Here is a 15,546-nt window from a genome sequence, read left to right on the forward strand (position 1 = left end):
CGGGAAAAGCTGGAGGGGATGGGGTACAAATGGTCAGGCTTGAGTGGAATAGAAGGACTGTGACCTCCAGAGGACACTACCCTGCAGAACTTGGAATGGAATTAAAATTCTTGAATCTCACCCTGATTCAAGTAAAAGAATAAAGCCTAATATACTGTTATTAAGTAGCATATTACTTCTTCAGTAAGAGTGGTAGAAGTCAGAGCTGTGCAGCAGAAGGTCATGGTTTCAAACCTTGCTGACAACCAAGCAAACCCTATTTTACCAAGCCCCTGAAAGCAGCTTGTTCCTGGACTGGGGCTGCTATTTCCACTGTCAGGCATCTTCCCAGCCAACCAAACATCACTGCTGATTAAATTTATCTGTTTTATTTGGGTGGTTTTCTTGTAAGTTAAGTAGAAATTATCAATTTTTGAAGAGAAGGGCTAGAAGACTTGAGGAGAAAAACAGGGTCTGAACTTCAAAGACAGGGGATATTCATAGATTCTAAGTCCAGAAGGGATGACTGTGATCATCTAGTCCAGTGGTCCCCAACATGGTGCCTGTGGGCACCATGGCGCCCGCCGAGACATTTATGTGCACCCGCCTAGTGCCCAGCAGAGGAGAGAAGCCGCGGCCCCGCGCCTGCCAGGGACAGAGAACTCTGGGGCTGCAGGCTCTGGACATCGGTTTTCTCTGTCCCTGGCAGGCGTGGGGCCGCGGCTTCTCTCCAGCTTCTCCAAGGCAGCAGACTGCGGGCACCGGTGTTCTCGGTTCCCGGCAGCCATGAGGCCATGGCTTCTCTCCAGCTTCTCCAAGGTTGCAGACTGCGGGTGCCGATGTTCTCAGTCCCTGGCAGGCGCGGGGCCGCAGCTTAAGCCGGAGAGAAGCTGCGGCCCCATGCCTGTCAGGGACAGAGAACTCCGGGGCTGCAGGTGCTGGTGTTCTCCGTCCCCGGAAGGCGCGGGGCCCACCTAGTGCCCAGTAGAGGAGAAAATCCGGGGCCCCGCACCTGCTGGGGACAGAGTACTCCGGGGCTGTAGCTGCGGGTGCCTGTGTTCTCTGTCTTCCCGGCTTCTCTCTGCACTGCCCAGAACTGGCGTCAAAAACAAAAACCACAAAAACACTCTGACTCTGCAGAATGGACGGAATGCTGCCCCATAGCATGTGCTGCCCCAGGCACGTGCTTGCTCCACTGGTGCCTGAAGCCGGCCCTGCATGTGAGTAATTGTTGGTGCCCGCCACACACTTCTGAAAACTTGAATGTGCTACTGGCCACAAAAAGGATGGGGACCACTGATCTAGTCTGACCTCCTGTACAACACAGGACATAGAACTTCCCCACAATCATTCCTAGAGCATATATTCAGAAAAACATCCAGTCTTGATCAAAAAATTGCCAGTGATGCAGAATCTACCATGACCCTTGGTAAATTGTTCCAGTGGTTAATTATTCTCACCATTAAAAATTGAGGCCTTATTTCCAGTTCGAATTTGTCTAGCTTCAACTTCCAGACATTGGATCATGTTAGACCTTCTTCTGCTGGATTGAAGAGCCCATTATTAAATATTTGTTCCCCATGTAGGTGCTTATAAACTATAATAAGGTCACCCCATCAACCTTCTTTTTGTTCAACTAAACAGATTGAGCTCCTTGAGTCTATCACCATAAGGCAGGTTTTCTAATCCTTTCATCATTCTTGTGGCTCTTCTCTGTACCCATTTCAATTTACCAATATCTTTCTTGAAATGTGGACACTAGAACTGGACACAGGATTCCAGCAACAGTCGCACCAATGCCAAATACAAAGATAAAATAACTTCTCTACTCCTACTTGAGTTTCCCGTTTATGCATCCCAGAATTGCATTAGCTCTTTTGGCCACAGTGTCACACTGGGAACTCATATTCAGCTGATTATCCACCATCAACAACAAATATTTTTCAGAGTCATTGCTTCCCAGCATAGTGTCTCCCATCCTGTAAGCATGGGCTACGTCCTTAGGGTATACATTTACATGTAGCCATATTAAAATGCGTATTGCTTGTGCCCAGTTTACTACGCGATACAGATCACTCTGTATCACTGACCTGTCCTTGTCACTATTTACTGTTCTCCAATTTTTGTGTCTCCAAACTTTATCAGTGATAATTTTACATTTTCTTCCAGGTCATTAATAATAATGTTAAATAGCATAAGGCCACAAACTGAGCTCTGTGGAATCCCAGGAAGCCTGCATATGATGTATATGAATTTTGAATTTGGTGGGTATTATAGTTTTCATGCAAAAGTGGTAGAAGTTTCTCAGTTTTCTTAGGGAAGCCAAACTCTAGCTTAGTGTCATCACTGGAATGAACCCCACCTAGTCCTTTCTGCACCTCTTACAGGAGTGGCTCTTTTTCCAAGTTCTCCTACTGCTTTGGCTCTTAGCACAGGAAGACTTTCTAGACAGATTTCCTACACAATTATTTTTATATGGTGATGATCATGAGGAAATCAAAATTAACAGAATAGGACTTGAAAGTACCTTCTTGGAAGAGCAGCTGTGAATGGTGTTCAGACTTCCATAGAGGTCTTGGTGGCAGAGGCTGAATTACCACAACCCCTTATTGTAAATGATCCTGCTGCATCTTTAAAAACACTTACTTCGGGGGCTGCTCTGATTTTCTGCAACCTCCCCACCCTGTGCTCCCTCAAGGAAGACTTGCCTCTGCTGGGACCCTGCACCATCGCTTTCCAAGCAGAAGCTGGAGTAACTCAGGTCAAATCTACCCCACAGTACTGACAGCAAGTATAAAAGGTGCCATACCATCAGTTCTGAAATGTATTTGTAGCATGGACCTCTATTACTGACCTGCAGTATTAGCTCCTTCTTCTTACTGGCCATTATTCTGCAAGAAGAACAGAAGTCACTAAAACAACAGTACAGAGCAATTGTTGTTTGCAGTTCAGAGCCACCTCACAGCAGCATAATCAATGATCTAGTACAAAAGAGGGAGTCCTCTTTCTACAACTGAAATTCACGTGCTGGCCAGCCCACTGATGTAGGGAAAGGCTTTTCCATGCCATGCTCACCCAGCGGGGTTTCACATTGTTCAACAGTGTCCCTTCCCCACCACTAGGTACTAGTGTTGGCGGGCTCCTCTGGAAGGATTCATATGGCCAGAAGGGACCATTGTGATCACACAACGTGTTTACTAATCCTTTAATTATTCTAATAGCTCATCATGGAACCCTCTCCAATTTATCAACATCCTTCTTGAACTGTGGACACCAGAACCTCTCACAACTCCTACCTGAGATTCCTGTTTATGCATCCAAGTATTGCATTAGCTGTTTTGGCCATAGCATCACACTGGGAGCTCATGTTCAGCTGATTAGCCACCATGACCCCCAAATCTTTTTCAGAGTCACTGTTTCTCAGGAGAGCCCCCATCCTGTCATTTTGGCCTACATTCTTTGTTCCTAGACGTGTACATTTAGAGTTAGCCATATTAAAATGCATATTGTTTGCCTGTGCCCAGGTTAAGAAGCAATCCATAGATTCATAGATCCCCAGGCCAGAAGGGACAATTGTGATTATCTAGTCTGGCCTTCAATGGAATAAAGGTCAGAAAACTTCCCCAAAATAATCCCTAAAGCAGATCCACCAAATCATTCCAGTGGTTAAATACTCTCACTGTTGAAAATTTATGTCTTATTTCCAGCCTGAATTTGTCTATCTTAAACTTCCAGCCACTGGAGTGTGTTATAGATCACTCTGTATAAGTGACCTGTCCTCTTAATTATTTACCACTCCTCCAATTTTTGTGTTGTCTGAAAACTTTATCCATGACAATTTTATGTTTTTTTTTCAGGACATTGATAAAAATGTTAAATAGCATAAGACCAAGAACCAATCCCAGTGGACCCCATTAGAAACACACCCATTCCATGATTCCCTGTTCATAATCGCATTTTGGGACCTATCCGTTAGCAAGTTTTTAATTCATTAGATGTGTGCCATGTTAATTTTATATCACTCTAGTTTTTTAATCACAATGTTGTGTGGTACCAAGTGAATTGCCTTACAGAAGCCTAAGCAGATTACATCAACACTATCACCTTCACTAACCAAACCTGTAAGCTCATTAAAAAATACATCTCAGGTCATCTCAGCCAGAATGGTTAAGTCTGTGCCACATGTAGGCTCACACAGCACTGCCACGCTGCTACTCCCCAGGAGCTTCAATATTTCAAGACATGTGCTGTGTCATATTCAAGAATGCACTAAAGCAGCAAATCCAGTCCTCTGGCAAAGAACCCACACAAAGCCTCTCATATACACCACACACCTAGGCAGGCGCAAGGCCAAACAGCCTGCTGACTGCAGAAATGTTTTAGTGCAGTGCTGGTCAGAGGAGTGTTGTCTGCAAAGGATACCTCCTTGCTCCTCGGCCCTGCCCTGGATGACTGCCAGACTGCTAGGAGATGCTTGCATCACTTGGAACCCCTGCTTAAGCTCAGATGAACACAGCAGGGGTGTTGAATGCCAGTGCAAGAGCTTGAACTCAGTTCAGAAATAAGGCAAAGCTCAAGTGAATGGCACACTGGACTGTTCTTCATGGGCCAGCCTATCAAAGGCTTAGACATCAATTAAACCAGCTTGGACTACAATCAGGCAAGGGAGTATCCATGGGGACAGCCCAGCACTGCACTAGCTGGGGGAGCATGAGCAGGGGACCAGGTGTAGCCAGGGGTGAAAGTAACTTAAAGGACTTACCGGTACTCCAGAGTCCTGCGGAGGGGGAGGGGCCTCAACTGGAAGAGGCATGGCCTCTATCAGAAGAGGTGGGGCCTTTAAATCATGGGGCTTTTAAATCAGGATTTAAAGGGCTCAGGGATTCGGCTGAAGCTAGGAGCCAGGCCCTTTACATTAACCCTGGAGCTACCAGCTGCAGAGGTGGCTGGGAGCCCTGGGGTTTGGGCAGGGGTGAAAGTAATTTACATTTCTTACCCATATGGTCCAATCGCAAGCAACCCACCCACCTCTCCTACGTACTTCATGGATCCCTCCCATTGCATGACATAGATAGAGAAAATAAAGCTACTACTACTACTACCAGTACTGTCTGTAATGAAACTTTACTATTGGAATAAGCCTGAAAAAGTGAAAACTCACTGTCACATTTTTCTCTGTGCCTTCCCTCCTTCTCCTCCAGCCAGGCTGCCGATGCTAGGCTCTGTGCTTTCTCCCTGCCTGGCACTCAGCAGCTGCTGCAGAGGCTTCCCTCTAGCTTGCAGCAGGAAGACTGCCTCCTGCATAAGAACAGTTTAAACTCAGTTGTTCCCTGATGGTTCAGCCCCCAGGGTTAAGAGAGGTTTCTGGCATCTTTGTTAATTTCACTCCCAATTGTGGGGCGTGGGGGGGGGAAGCTGTGTGTGACCATGGCAGGGGCAGTTCTTTTCTGCCCCCTGGATGAGGGGATCTCCAATACTACTAAAATACAATAGTAGGGGCCGGTTGCTGGGGTCGGGGCAGTTGGCGGCAGGCTGCAGCTGCCCTGTTTGTGACACACATTCATACATACACATACATACTGTATGTATGCGTATGTGTATGAATGTGTCACAAACAATGCAGCTGCAGCCTGCCGCCGACCAGCAGCGACCCCAGCAACCGGCCCCTGTGGGCTGCTGCCTGCAGAGAGCCAGCAGGTGCCGCTGGGCTGGGTCTGCCAAGGAGTAAATAACCAGGGCAAAAACCACAGCCAGCCAGCCAGCCAGGGAGCCGGGGTGCGGGGGGAGGAGGAGAGGAAGGGAAAGTCAGAGGTGAATGAAGGACAACTGGAATAGCCTTAATGAAATTTAGATATTTAGAGAAAGTTTTGTCAATTTCAGCCTCTGCACTCTGCAGGCAGGACAAAACAAAAAGAGATCTGAGATTGCACCTGATGTCCTAAGAACATTTCAGATGTTTAAATTAATTTAGAAAGAGGGTGGATTGGAATGAAAACTACTATTTTTTTCAAAGGAGGCACAATAATTTTGCTGAATATTCAGTTTTCCCCTCCAATCCCTTTGTGGTTTTGTCTATGGGGGCTATTTGCTTTCCCTGTAAATCTTTAGTTGCTTTAGCAAAATTGCTTTGCCCAAAATAAACCCTAATCATCATGACACATCTTTCCACCATGTTCTCCATGTTTTTTGTGTTGTTTTTTTTAAACAGTAACATTTCAAAGAGGATCTGCAAGCAGTTTGGACATCACAACCATGATCCTCTGCTGGGGAGGGAATGGGATAGATTTGAACTTGGAAATGATTCCTGATTTTGATTGTGTTTAGGAGATCCCCTCATCCCGGGGGCAGAAAAGAACTGCCCCTGCCATGGTCGCACACACCCAACAACAACTGAGAGTGAAATTAACAAGGATGCCAGAAACAGCTCCTAACTCTGGGCACTGAACTGCACAGGGAACAGTTGAGTTTAAACTGTTCTTTTGCAGGCAGCAACAGCAGGCATCTCAGCCAGTCTACTGCAAGCTCGAGCCTAAAGGAAAACCCCTGCTGGGGGTATGGGGAGGAATGCAGAGCCTTGTCTGCAGCCTGGCTGGAGAAGGGGGAGGGAAGAGACGAGAAACCAACGTGACAGTGAGTTTTCCTCTTCCACCTGCTTTTATTAGCTCAGGATTTAAGCTGTGCAGCCAAATGCTTGTATTTGTTGTGTATATTAGTAGGAGAGATCCCCTCATCCCCGGGGGCAGACAGGGACTGCTCCTGCCATGGTCAAACATACCCTCCCCTCGACCCCTTCCCCCCAGCTACTGTGAGTGAAATTAACAAGGAGGCCAGAAACCTAGCCCTGGAGGCTGAACCATCAGGGAACAGTTGAGTTTAAACTATTCTTATGCAGGGAACACGCTTCTCTCTCCCTCCCTCCATCAGTCTCCTTTTCTTACTGGTCCTCCGTACCGGCGCGTACCAGCTTACTTTCACCTCTGAGCCACACATACATAGAGTGGGACTCTCCTCCCCATCAGTGCACAGCTGCACCATGTGAGCAGGCAGGCATGCTGCCTGCCCTACTCTGGGCCATCCATCTTAGTAACTGGCAGCCTCCCAATCTGTGCAGAGGGAGTGGCTCTCCACCAGAGATGCCGGAACAGGAGTGGGCCAAGGAACCATGGCCCCATCACTTTTAAAAGTGGGAGTTTGAGTGACTGGGGGGGCAGCGGAGAGGAGCAAGCAGAGGGCGTGGGCTTGGAGGGGAAGAGTTGGCACAGGAATGGGGCTTTGCAGGAAGAGGCAACGCGAAGGTGGGGGCTCAGGGAGAAGGGGTGGTGCAAGAGCATTGCCTTGGAGGGATAGGTTAACACAGGGGGCAGGGACACAGTTTGGGCACCAGTGGTCCCCCACTTTTAGGGAGCCTCCACCACTGCTGCTCTCCATTCTCCAGGTACTGCTGCATCCAGCCAACCAGCCAGCGAAGGGGGAGGGTGTCCAGACACCACTAAGTCACCTTCTCTAGGGAGCCCACCAGGACATGCCATCAGAAAGCAACAGTGCTGAGAAACTCTTGCCTCTGAGCCTACATATTGTCTAAAGGATGCAGCTCTTCAAACATGGTTTCCCCCCTGGGCTGTCTGGACTTGTTCTCTCCAGAGACCCCTCATGCCTGCTCCTTCCCACCCTGTCTATCTCACAAGGTGCTGGAGACGGTGTAGACCAAAATACTTCTCCAGCAAAGGGAGGAGTGTGGGATAGAAAGACACACACACACACACACAACTCCCACTAGCCATGCTTCAATGCCTCTGTGATGCTAGCAGACCAAGTGTCAGCTCATGCCAAGGCCCCAAGGTGTCACTGAACACTGAGAGATGCATAGCTGGAAACCATTTTGGCTCACCTGTGGGTTAACATTGTTAGAACAGGTTAGATTTATAAGAATGTGTTTAGTCTTAATTAAATGCTTGTAGGACACTGCATGTATTATTCTCTTATAATGCCTGTACTCCATGTTACAAGGTAATATTTGTTCTGTAACTATAAAATCTGTTCTCTGAAATTGTAAACCCCCACAGTCAGGAGAGACGCATTACCAAGTGTGAAATACTAGGTTACTACAAAAGGTGTCATCTCCTATACAACAAAAGAAGGCTCATAGATGCCAGACAAACCATTGTAAAACATCAGTGACAAAAGACTTTGTTGATTGCTTTCTTCCCCTCCTCCTCGTCCCCGCCCCTGAAGATGAAATGTGCACAAATACTCATCCCATCAGTTTCAGCTCTGGGAGAAGGGAAAAAAAAATCCCTGTCAAGAATAAATGGTTATCCCTATGCTGCTTGGATTTCAGGGAGAGGGCAAGACTTCCAAACGTAAGCAAGGGATCCCCAGATGTTTAGCCTAGGTTAGCCCTAAAGGACACAGAGAGCTTGCACATTAGCAGCTTCAACTACTTTTTGGAAGCTAAGACAGTAATTCATTGGTGGGTGCATGTTTACCCACTTTAACCTTGTAAATAACAATCATTTCTTTTTCTTAGTTAATAGATCTTTAACTAGTTTATTATAGGATTGGCTACAAGCATTGTCTTTGGTGGTGAGGTACAACTGATCTGGGGTAAGTGACTGGTGCTTTGGGACTGGGAGTAACCTGAATATTCTCGTGATCTGGGGGGTAAGGGACCATCTATCACAAGGGCAAGTTTGCATGGGTGGCCAAACAGATCAGAGTGCCCAAGGGGACTGTCTGTGACTCTATGTTAAGGCTGTTATAGTGCTTGAGGAATTCACACGATACTTAATTGGTGAAATCTAAGTATAGCACTCACAACCAGTTTGGGTTTCTGCCCTGAGACTGGCACTCATCTTCCTGAGCCACTCCAAACAGCTTGACAGCTTTCACTCACAAAGGACCCACAAGAATCCTCTCAAAAATACTAACTGGCCTGCCGGGCATTCTCCTTTCCCAACCCAGGATCATCAACACAAATCTTCAGAAATCAAGAATTAGACCCCAAAAATCACGAGACTAGCACAAAAAAACCCATGAGACTGAAAATCACTCAATTGCCTTGTTTGTTGCCTGTCTACTGATTTTTACTTTTTTTTTTTTTATCATGAGGGGCAAGTCGCTTGCCCTCAATTTGTGTGTCCTCATCTCAGGGTCAAAATCCAACCGCAATTACGTACATACATGCACCCACTTTCCCTTGCACTCCCATCTGCTTCCTGACCCCCACCTTTCCCTGCACTCCCCAATCTGCCTCCTGGCCCCACCATTCCCTGCACCCTCATCTGTCTCCTGTCCCCCATGCCTTCCCCTGCAGCTCCCCAATCTACTGCCTGCACCCCCACATTCTTCTGACTCCTGTCCCATACCCTAATACAGTCCCTGTCCTCTGCAATTCCTCAGTCCCAGTTCATGTGCCTTCACATGGTGATAAAGGATACACATCTACACTGCAGCAGCATCTTAGAACCTGGGTCCACTGACTGAGGCTTGCATAATGGGCTAAAAATATCAGTGTAGACATTCAGGCTTAGGCCAGGTTTCAGAGCCCGGGCTCCATGTCTATACTGCAATTTTTAGCTCCATAACACAAGCCTGCAAAGGACAACTAGGCTGGTAAAAGCCAGGGTGAGACCATGTGCGTGTGGGCTAGCTACTGGTTTAGGGCTCTGAATCAAAGCTACACAGCACAAAGGCATCCTTCATTACAGGACGGAACCTGTTACTGGTCTGGGTGATCCCCAAACATCACACCTCCCTTCCCAGGAGTCCTTGGTGAGAGGCCTAGAGTTCCCATAGTCCTTTTGGATTACAAATCCCAGCATGCCTTGGTCCTGGGCAGCACCAGAAACAGGCAGATGCTCGGCCTGAGTCCTGCCTTAAAGCCAGAGCTCCCTATCACACATTTGTGAACTGAGTGAGTTCAATGGATAAGTCACTAAGCCAACAAACATGAAATCCCATCATTCCGTATGCAGACTGTAGCCACACTCACAACAGAGCCAGTGACAGGGAACCTTGTGGGTAGGGTTATCATCAGGCCATTGTAATGAACACTCCTTAGTTTAAAAAGAAATGACTCTCCCATACTAAATCAATATAAAACACCTCTTATCCTGTACTTTAACTATGGGGTTGCAAGTTACCCATGGTTCAAAATGTGCAATGCCACTCAAATTTGCCAGAGGGATAGCCAGGCCAAATTTGAGTGACACTGCAACCCCATGTGTTAGGTCACATCACCAAATTTGCACTCCCTTACCATCTATAGAAATCTGAGTTAGACCAGCAGCTCTTCATGCGTGATGGTAGATGGCAGGATGGGGGTATCATAACCTTAGTCCCAGATTTGGACCTTCGCGTCCAAAATATGGGGGTTAGCATGAAAACCTCCAAGCTTAGTTACCAGCTTGGACCTGGTACTTGCTGCCACCACCCAAAAAATTAGAGTGTTTTGGGGCACTCTGGTCCCCCTGAAAAACCTTCCCTGGGGACCCCAAGACCCAAATCCCTTGAGTCTCACAACAAAGGGAAATAATCCTTTTTCCCTTCCCCCCCTCCAGGTGCTCCTGGAGAGATACACAGACACCAGCTCTGTGAATCCAAACAAAGTGACTCCCCCTCTCCGTTCCCAGTCCTGGAAACAAAAGCACTTTCCTCTTCACCCAGAGGAAATGCAAAATCAGGCTAGCAAATCCAACACACACAGATCTCCCCCTGATTTCTTCCTCCCACCAATTCCCTGGTGAGTACAGACTCAATTTCCCTGAAGTAAAGAAAAACTCCAGCAGGTCTTAAAAGAAAGCTTTATATAAAAAAGAAAGAAAAATACATACAAATGGTCTCTCTGTATTAAGGTGACAAAATACAGGGTCAATTGCTTAAAAGAATATTGAATAAACAGCCATATTCAAAAAGAATACAAATCAAAGCACTCCAGCACTTATATTCATGCAAATACCAAAGAAAAGAAACCATATAACTTACTATCTGATCTCTTTGTCCTTACACTTAGAAACAGAAGATTAGAAAGCAGAACTACTTCTCCAAAGCTCAGAGAAAGCAGGCAGACAGACAAAGACCTCAGACACAAAATTCCCTCCACCCAAAGTTGAAAAAATCCGGTTTCCTGATTGGTCCTCTGGTCAGGTGCTTCAGGTGAAAGAGACATTAACCCTTAGCTATCTGTTTATGACAGGGGGACATGTGGAGAAATGGGGGTCTCTTTGCAGGGGCTGGGAGTCTATGTTCTGCTTGGCTGGGTTGGGATCTGCTCTAATTAATTTTGGGCCAGCCCCTGTGTGATGCCTCAATGGTTGCCTGGCTGAGGCTTCAGGTTCCATTGGGAGTGGCTCAGCACTGAGCTCAGGATGTAGCGCTTGAGACTCTGAGCCAACAGTGTTGCTCTTAGAGATGGGTGAGGGGCCAGGCCAGGCAGAGGGGGCTGCTGGAGGGCATGCAGGGTCAGAGGTCCATGGGAAGCGGGATTCCCCTGAGCACAAGGCCCTGCCCTTGCACTACCCCTTCTCCCTGAGCCCCCGCCCTCGCTCCTCTCTTCCTCTGTGAGTGGGAGACGTACAGAAGGGCTCAGTCACAGGCCCCCTTTATTCTCCTCAAGAAGCAGTCAGGCTCCCCTGGCAGAGAGCATCAGCGGGGAGTCACAGGTCATTTGCTTTCAGGACCAGCTGCCTTCTCCTTGGGATGGAGCAGGAGCTTCCAGCCTCACAGGGGTTGGGGAACCGTGAGGAGCAGGTTTCCTCTCCCCGTTTGAAAACGACTCTTCCACTTTAACCTTTCCTGTGTTCACCAGGGCTGCAACAGTGACCAGGGAGCAGAGGGATCTGGGGGGTCTGCCCCTGCTAATGAGGGGAATGCTTTCTCCCTCACACATGTAACACTTTCTCCTTACTCCAAGCGCTGATGTCTCCAGCGTTCTCTTGCTGTATAGTTTCTCCCCAGGCAACTCCTCCTGTTCATTGCAGATGTCAGTTATTCCCAGCCATTCTGAGCGTTTCTGTTTCCCATTTTGGACACAGGAGGTTGTTTGGCCAGAGCAGTGATGTACATTACGATATTCCATGTGGAGAAAGCTGCTATAGGCAGAGTGCACCACTGCACCAAAGGCACATTATCTCACTGAGGCAGGGAGGGAGATGGTTTGACCAGTTACAGTGAGTCAGTGACAGAGTTAAGGAGAATCCAGAGGCCCCTCATGCCTGGTCTGGCAGGACTCCACTGCACATTGTGCACCATCCTCTCTCACACATTCCACCCCCATGGCAGACGAGAACTGAGTAATGCATGTGGCCATTCTGGGATCTCTAAAGCATGGCACTTGCCCTGTGGAGCCCAGTGTGGCCTGCAGTCTCTGTCATCACCTAGACATGTGGTGCATGGAAACATGTCTCAGCCTGTGCTGCTCCCTGAATCAGAGCAGCCTGGCTATGGCACATGCTGGGACTTTTAGCTCAAGTAGAGGGCAGCTGGCCTCTGTTTCCATTCTGGCATGACAGAGGAGCGGGTGCACCAAATTTGAGTGGTGGTGTGACCCAGCAGTTGGAAATGTACGTGCACAACCTGATGTCATGGTATCCGCCATCCAGATCGCCATCCATGAGTGTCAGCGCCAGTTCCAGGACCAGTGCTGGAACTGTTTCAGCCTTGAAACCAAGAACAAGACCCCCTATGAGAGTATCATCTTCAGCAGAGGTAAGGGCCAGAAAGCCTTCCTCCTCCTCCTCTTCCTCCCAGTCTCTTGGGGCAGTGCTTCTCATGGTCATCCTCTCACTACAGCTAAATACAGCACCCAGGCACACTGTGGGTGGCTCTCACACATGCTCAGTGCAGTCCCTTCCATGACTGACCAGGCCAGGGAGCAGCAGTGCAGTGATATGGCTGGGAGCTAGAGAGCCAGGTGGAACCACAGGCTCTGTCTGTGTCCAGCAGCCCCAAAACAGAATCCTCTTTATATTCACTACAGACGAGCCCTGCCTCTTCACCACACACCTCAGTTTCTCTGCCCATCCTTTTCCTTTCCTAAATCCACTTATGCCCAGTGCCTGCTATTCCATAGGATCCCAAGCTTCCTTCAGACTCCAGCCTGATTTCTGCATCCCTCACTCAGCCAAAACTCTCATTGGCCACAGTGAGGCTTGTCCCAGGAAGTACTTTGCTTCCCTCCAAAATGCAGCCAGCTCTGTGGGACATAGCAACTGTTTGGCAGCAATGCTACACAACAATTTAGGACAGGATGTGAACAGGAACATTATTATCCAATAGGAACTGCAGGGAGGGAGGTGGATTTAGGGGGGACCAAATGTAATTCTATACACTGGAAGTGGATGAATACCCCAACTCATCATCTCCAGGTTCAGTTTCTGCAACTCTGTATCTAGGGATGGAGCCACCTGCCTGGAGAAAGCTCCACTGGGTCCAGATGCAGCAGCCTGTCTGCCTTGTTATGCAGAGCGGGAACTTGAGATGGTCTGGACCTAAAGAGAAAAAAATGAAGAGACTGTATAGATACAAATGTCAATGGGAAGAAATATACAACTGGGTAAAACCTGTCAACGGTGATTCTGGTAAAGTCTTTTGTACTTTGTGCCAGCGTGGATTCACTATTGGGCATGGTGGCAAAACTGACATGAGGCAGCATGCAGCAATCAACTGGACATAATAAAAGCATACAGGCCAAATGTGGGACAAATATCAGCAAATTCTTTGACTCTTCAAACTCCATGACTGCCAAGGGGATGGCTATGGAACTTATGAACATCTTCACCCGTGTCGGGGTGCCCCAGGAAATCCTGACAGACCAAGGGACAAACTTTATGTCCTAGATGATCAATGATTATGTCTGCCAGTTACTCAAAATCAAGACCTAAAGAACATCTGTATACCACTCCCAAACAGATGGCCTGGTAGAGCGTTTTAACTGAACCCTAAAAACAATGCTCTGAAAGTTTGTCCTGACAGATGTCTGGCATTGGGACCAGCTGCTCTTGCCTCTCTTGTTCGCAGTCCAGGAAGTACCCCAGTCTTCCACCGGCTTCTCACCATTTGAGCTTTTATATGTGAGGCAAACCCAGGGAATTTTAGACTTTGTGCGAGAAATGTGGGAAGAGCAACCATCCTGAGCTAACAACCAGGTACAGTATGTTTTAAACCTGAGGGAGAGGCTTGAGGCCCTAGGCTTGTTTGCCAGGGAGAAACTCCTACATACCCAGGAAGTGGCCTATACTAAATGGGCATGTCTCCAGGAGTTTCAGCCTGGTGACTGGATGCTGCTATTGTTGCTCAGTTCAGAATCAAAGCTCCTAGCCCGCTGCCAAGCACCGTATGAGGCGATCTGACGTGTAGGGCAGGTGAACTATGAAATCAAGCAACCAGATAAACATAAGGTACAACAAATCTACCACATGAACCTGTTAAAACCATGGAAAGCCCAGGAAGGCTTACTAATAGTGCCTTACCCACCAGAGCCTGAACTGGGCCCATAGGCCATGAAGGCCTCAACTCCAGGGGTGATCAAGATTGGAAACAATCTTACCCCAGAGCAGAGAGGTCAGGCGCAAAAACTGATCACTGCCTTCTTTTCCATTTTCTCAACCTGACCAGGACAGACTCACCTGATAAGCCATCATATTCAGATGAACCATGCATTAAGGTCAGAGAAAACCCCCAGCCCCTCCCCCTGAAGCTTAGAGAGACTATGAAAGAAGAACTCTGCTTGATGTTAGCGTTGGGGAGTGACCTATGGGGACTTCCATAGGTCAATGTAGTATTGAAGTTCGATGCCACGGGTTGATGAACTACTTGACCAGCTGGGAAAGGCAGAGTACATCACCACTTTAGACTTAACAAAGGGCTATTGGCAGATCCCTCTCACACTCGAGTCCACGGGAAAAAACCCTTTCTCCACCCCATGCAGGCTTTTTCAGTTCCAGACCAGGCCCTTCATTTTGCATGGGGCTCCGGCCACAATTCAGTGGCTAATGGACCAAATTCTCTGCCCCCATAGCAGGTATGCAGCTACGTAGCTTGACAACGTGGTAATTTATAGTCGCTACTGGCAACACCATTTGAAACAGATGACTTTGAACCTCCAGTCCCTCCAGGAGGCCAGCCTGACAGCGAACCCTTGGGAAGAATGAGACCACCTACCTCGGGTACACATTGGAAAAAGGCTTGATCTGACTCTTCATTAGCAAAGTTCAAGCCCTCCAGCTGTGCCCCACGCCGTCCTCAAAGAAGCATATATGCTGATTCCTGGGACTACCCAGGTATTACTGCCACTTTATCCCAGGATTCTCCTCCATTGTGGCCCCCCTGTCCAATCTCCTCAAGAACAGGAGCCCTAAAAGGATCCATTGGACCAGAGCCTGTGAAGAGGCGTTTCAAACTCTGAAGGCCCAGCTCTCTCATGCACCTATCTTGTACAACCCTGACTTTGCCAAGGAGTTTTTGTTACAAAGAGACGCCTCAGACATGGGCTTAGGAGCTGTTCTATCACAGGGAGTCAGGGGCGACAAACACCCCATCCTATATATTAGCAGGAAGCTATTCCCACAA

At 47.9% G+C, this 15,546-nt stretch overlaps 2 protein-coding genes across 6 annotated transcripts in view; one reads left to right on the forward strand and one right to left on the reverse strand.

Moving 5' to 3' along the window:
* PPP2R3A (protein phosphatase 2 regulatory subunit B''alpha) overlaps window positions 1-15,546 on the forward strand; it is a 767,863-nt gene that overhangs the window by 334,208 nt on the left and 418,109 nt on the right. The window lies entirely within an intron of this gene.
* The window catches only part of NME9 (NME/NM23 family member 9), a 40,462-nt gene that overhangs the window by 15,491 nt on the left and 9,425 nt on the right, over window positions 1-15,546 (reverse strand). For 3 of the 5 annotated variants that reach the window (XM_050965720.1, XM_050965717.1, XM_050965716.1), the window contains exons 1-2: window positions 11,885-11,960; window positions 2,834-2,870 (exon numbers count right to left, since the gene is read on the reverse strand). In XM_050965720.1, the coding sequence (XP_050821677.1) occupies window positions 2,834-2,870; window positions 11,885-11,952 (105 nt within the window). In that variant the 5' untranslated portion in view covers window positions 11,953-11,960. Of the gene's footprint in view, window positions 1-2,833; window positions 2,871-5,140; window positions 5,230-11,884; window positions 11,961-13,386; window positions 13,467-15,546 lie in introns of those variants that run through there. The other 2 variants (XM_050965718.1, XM_050965719.1) reach the window with 2 other exon arrangements.

This window comes from Gopherus flavomarginatus, chromosome 8, assembly GCF_025201925.1.
Source record: "Gopherus flavomarginatus isolate rGopFla2 chromosome 8, rGopFla2.mat.asm, whole genome shotgun sequence".
NCBI lineage: Eukaryota > Metazoa > Chordata > Testudines > Testudinidae > Gopherus > Gopherus flavomarginatus.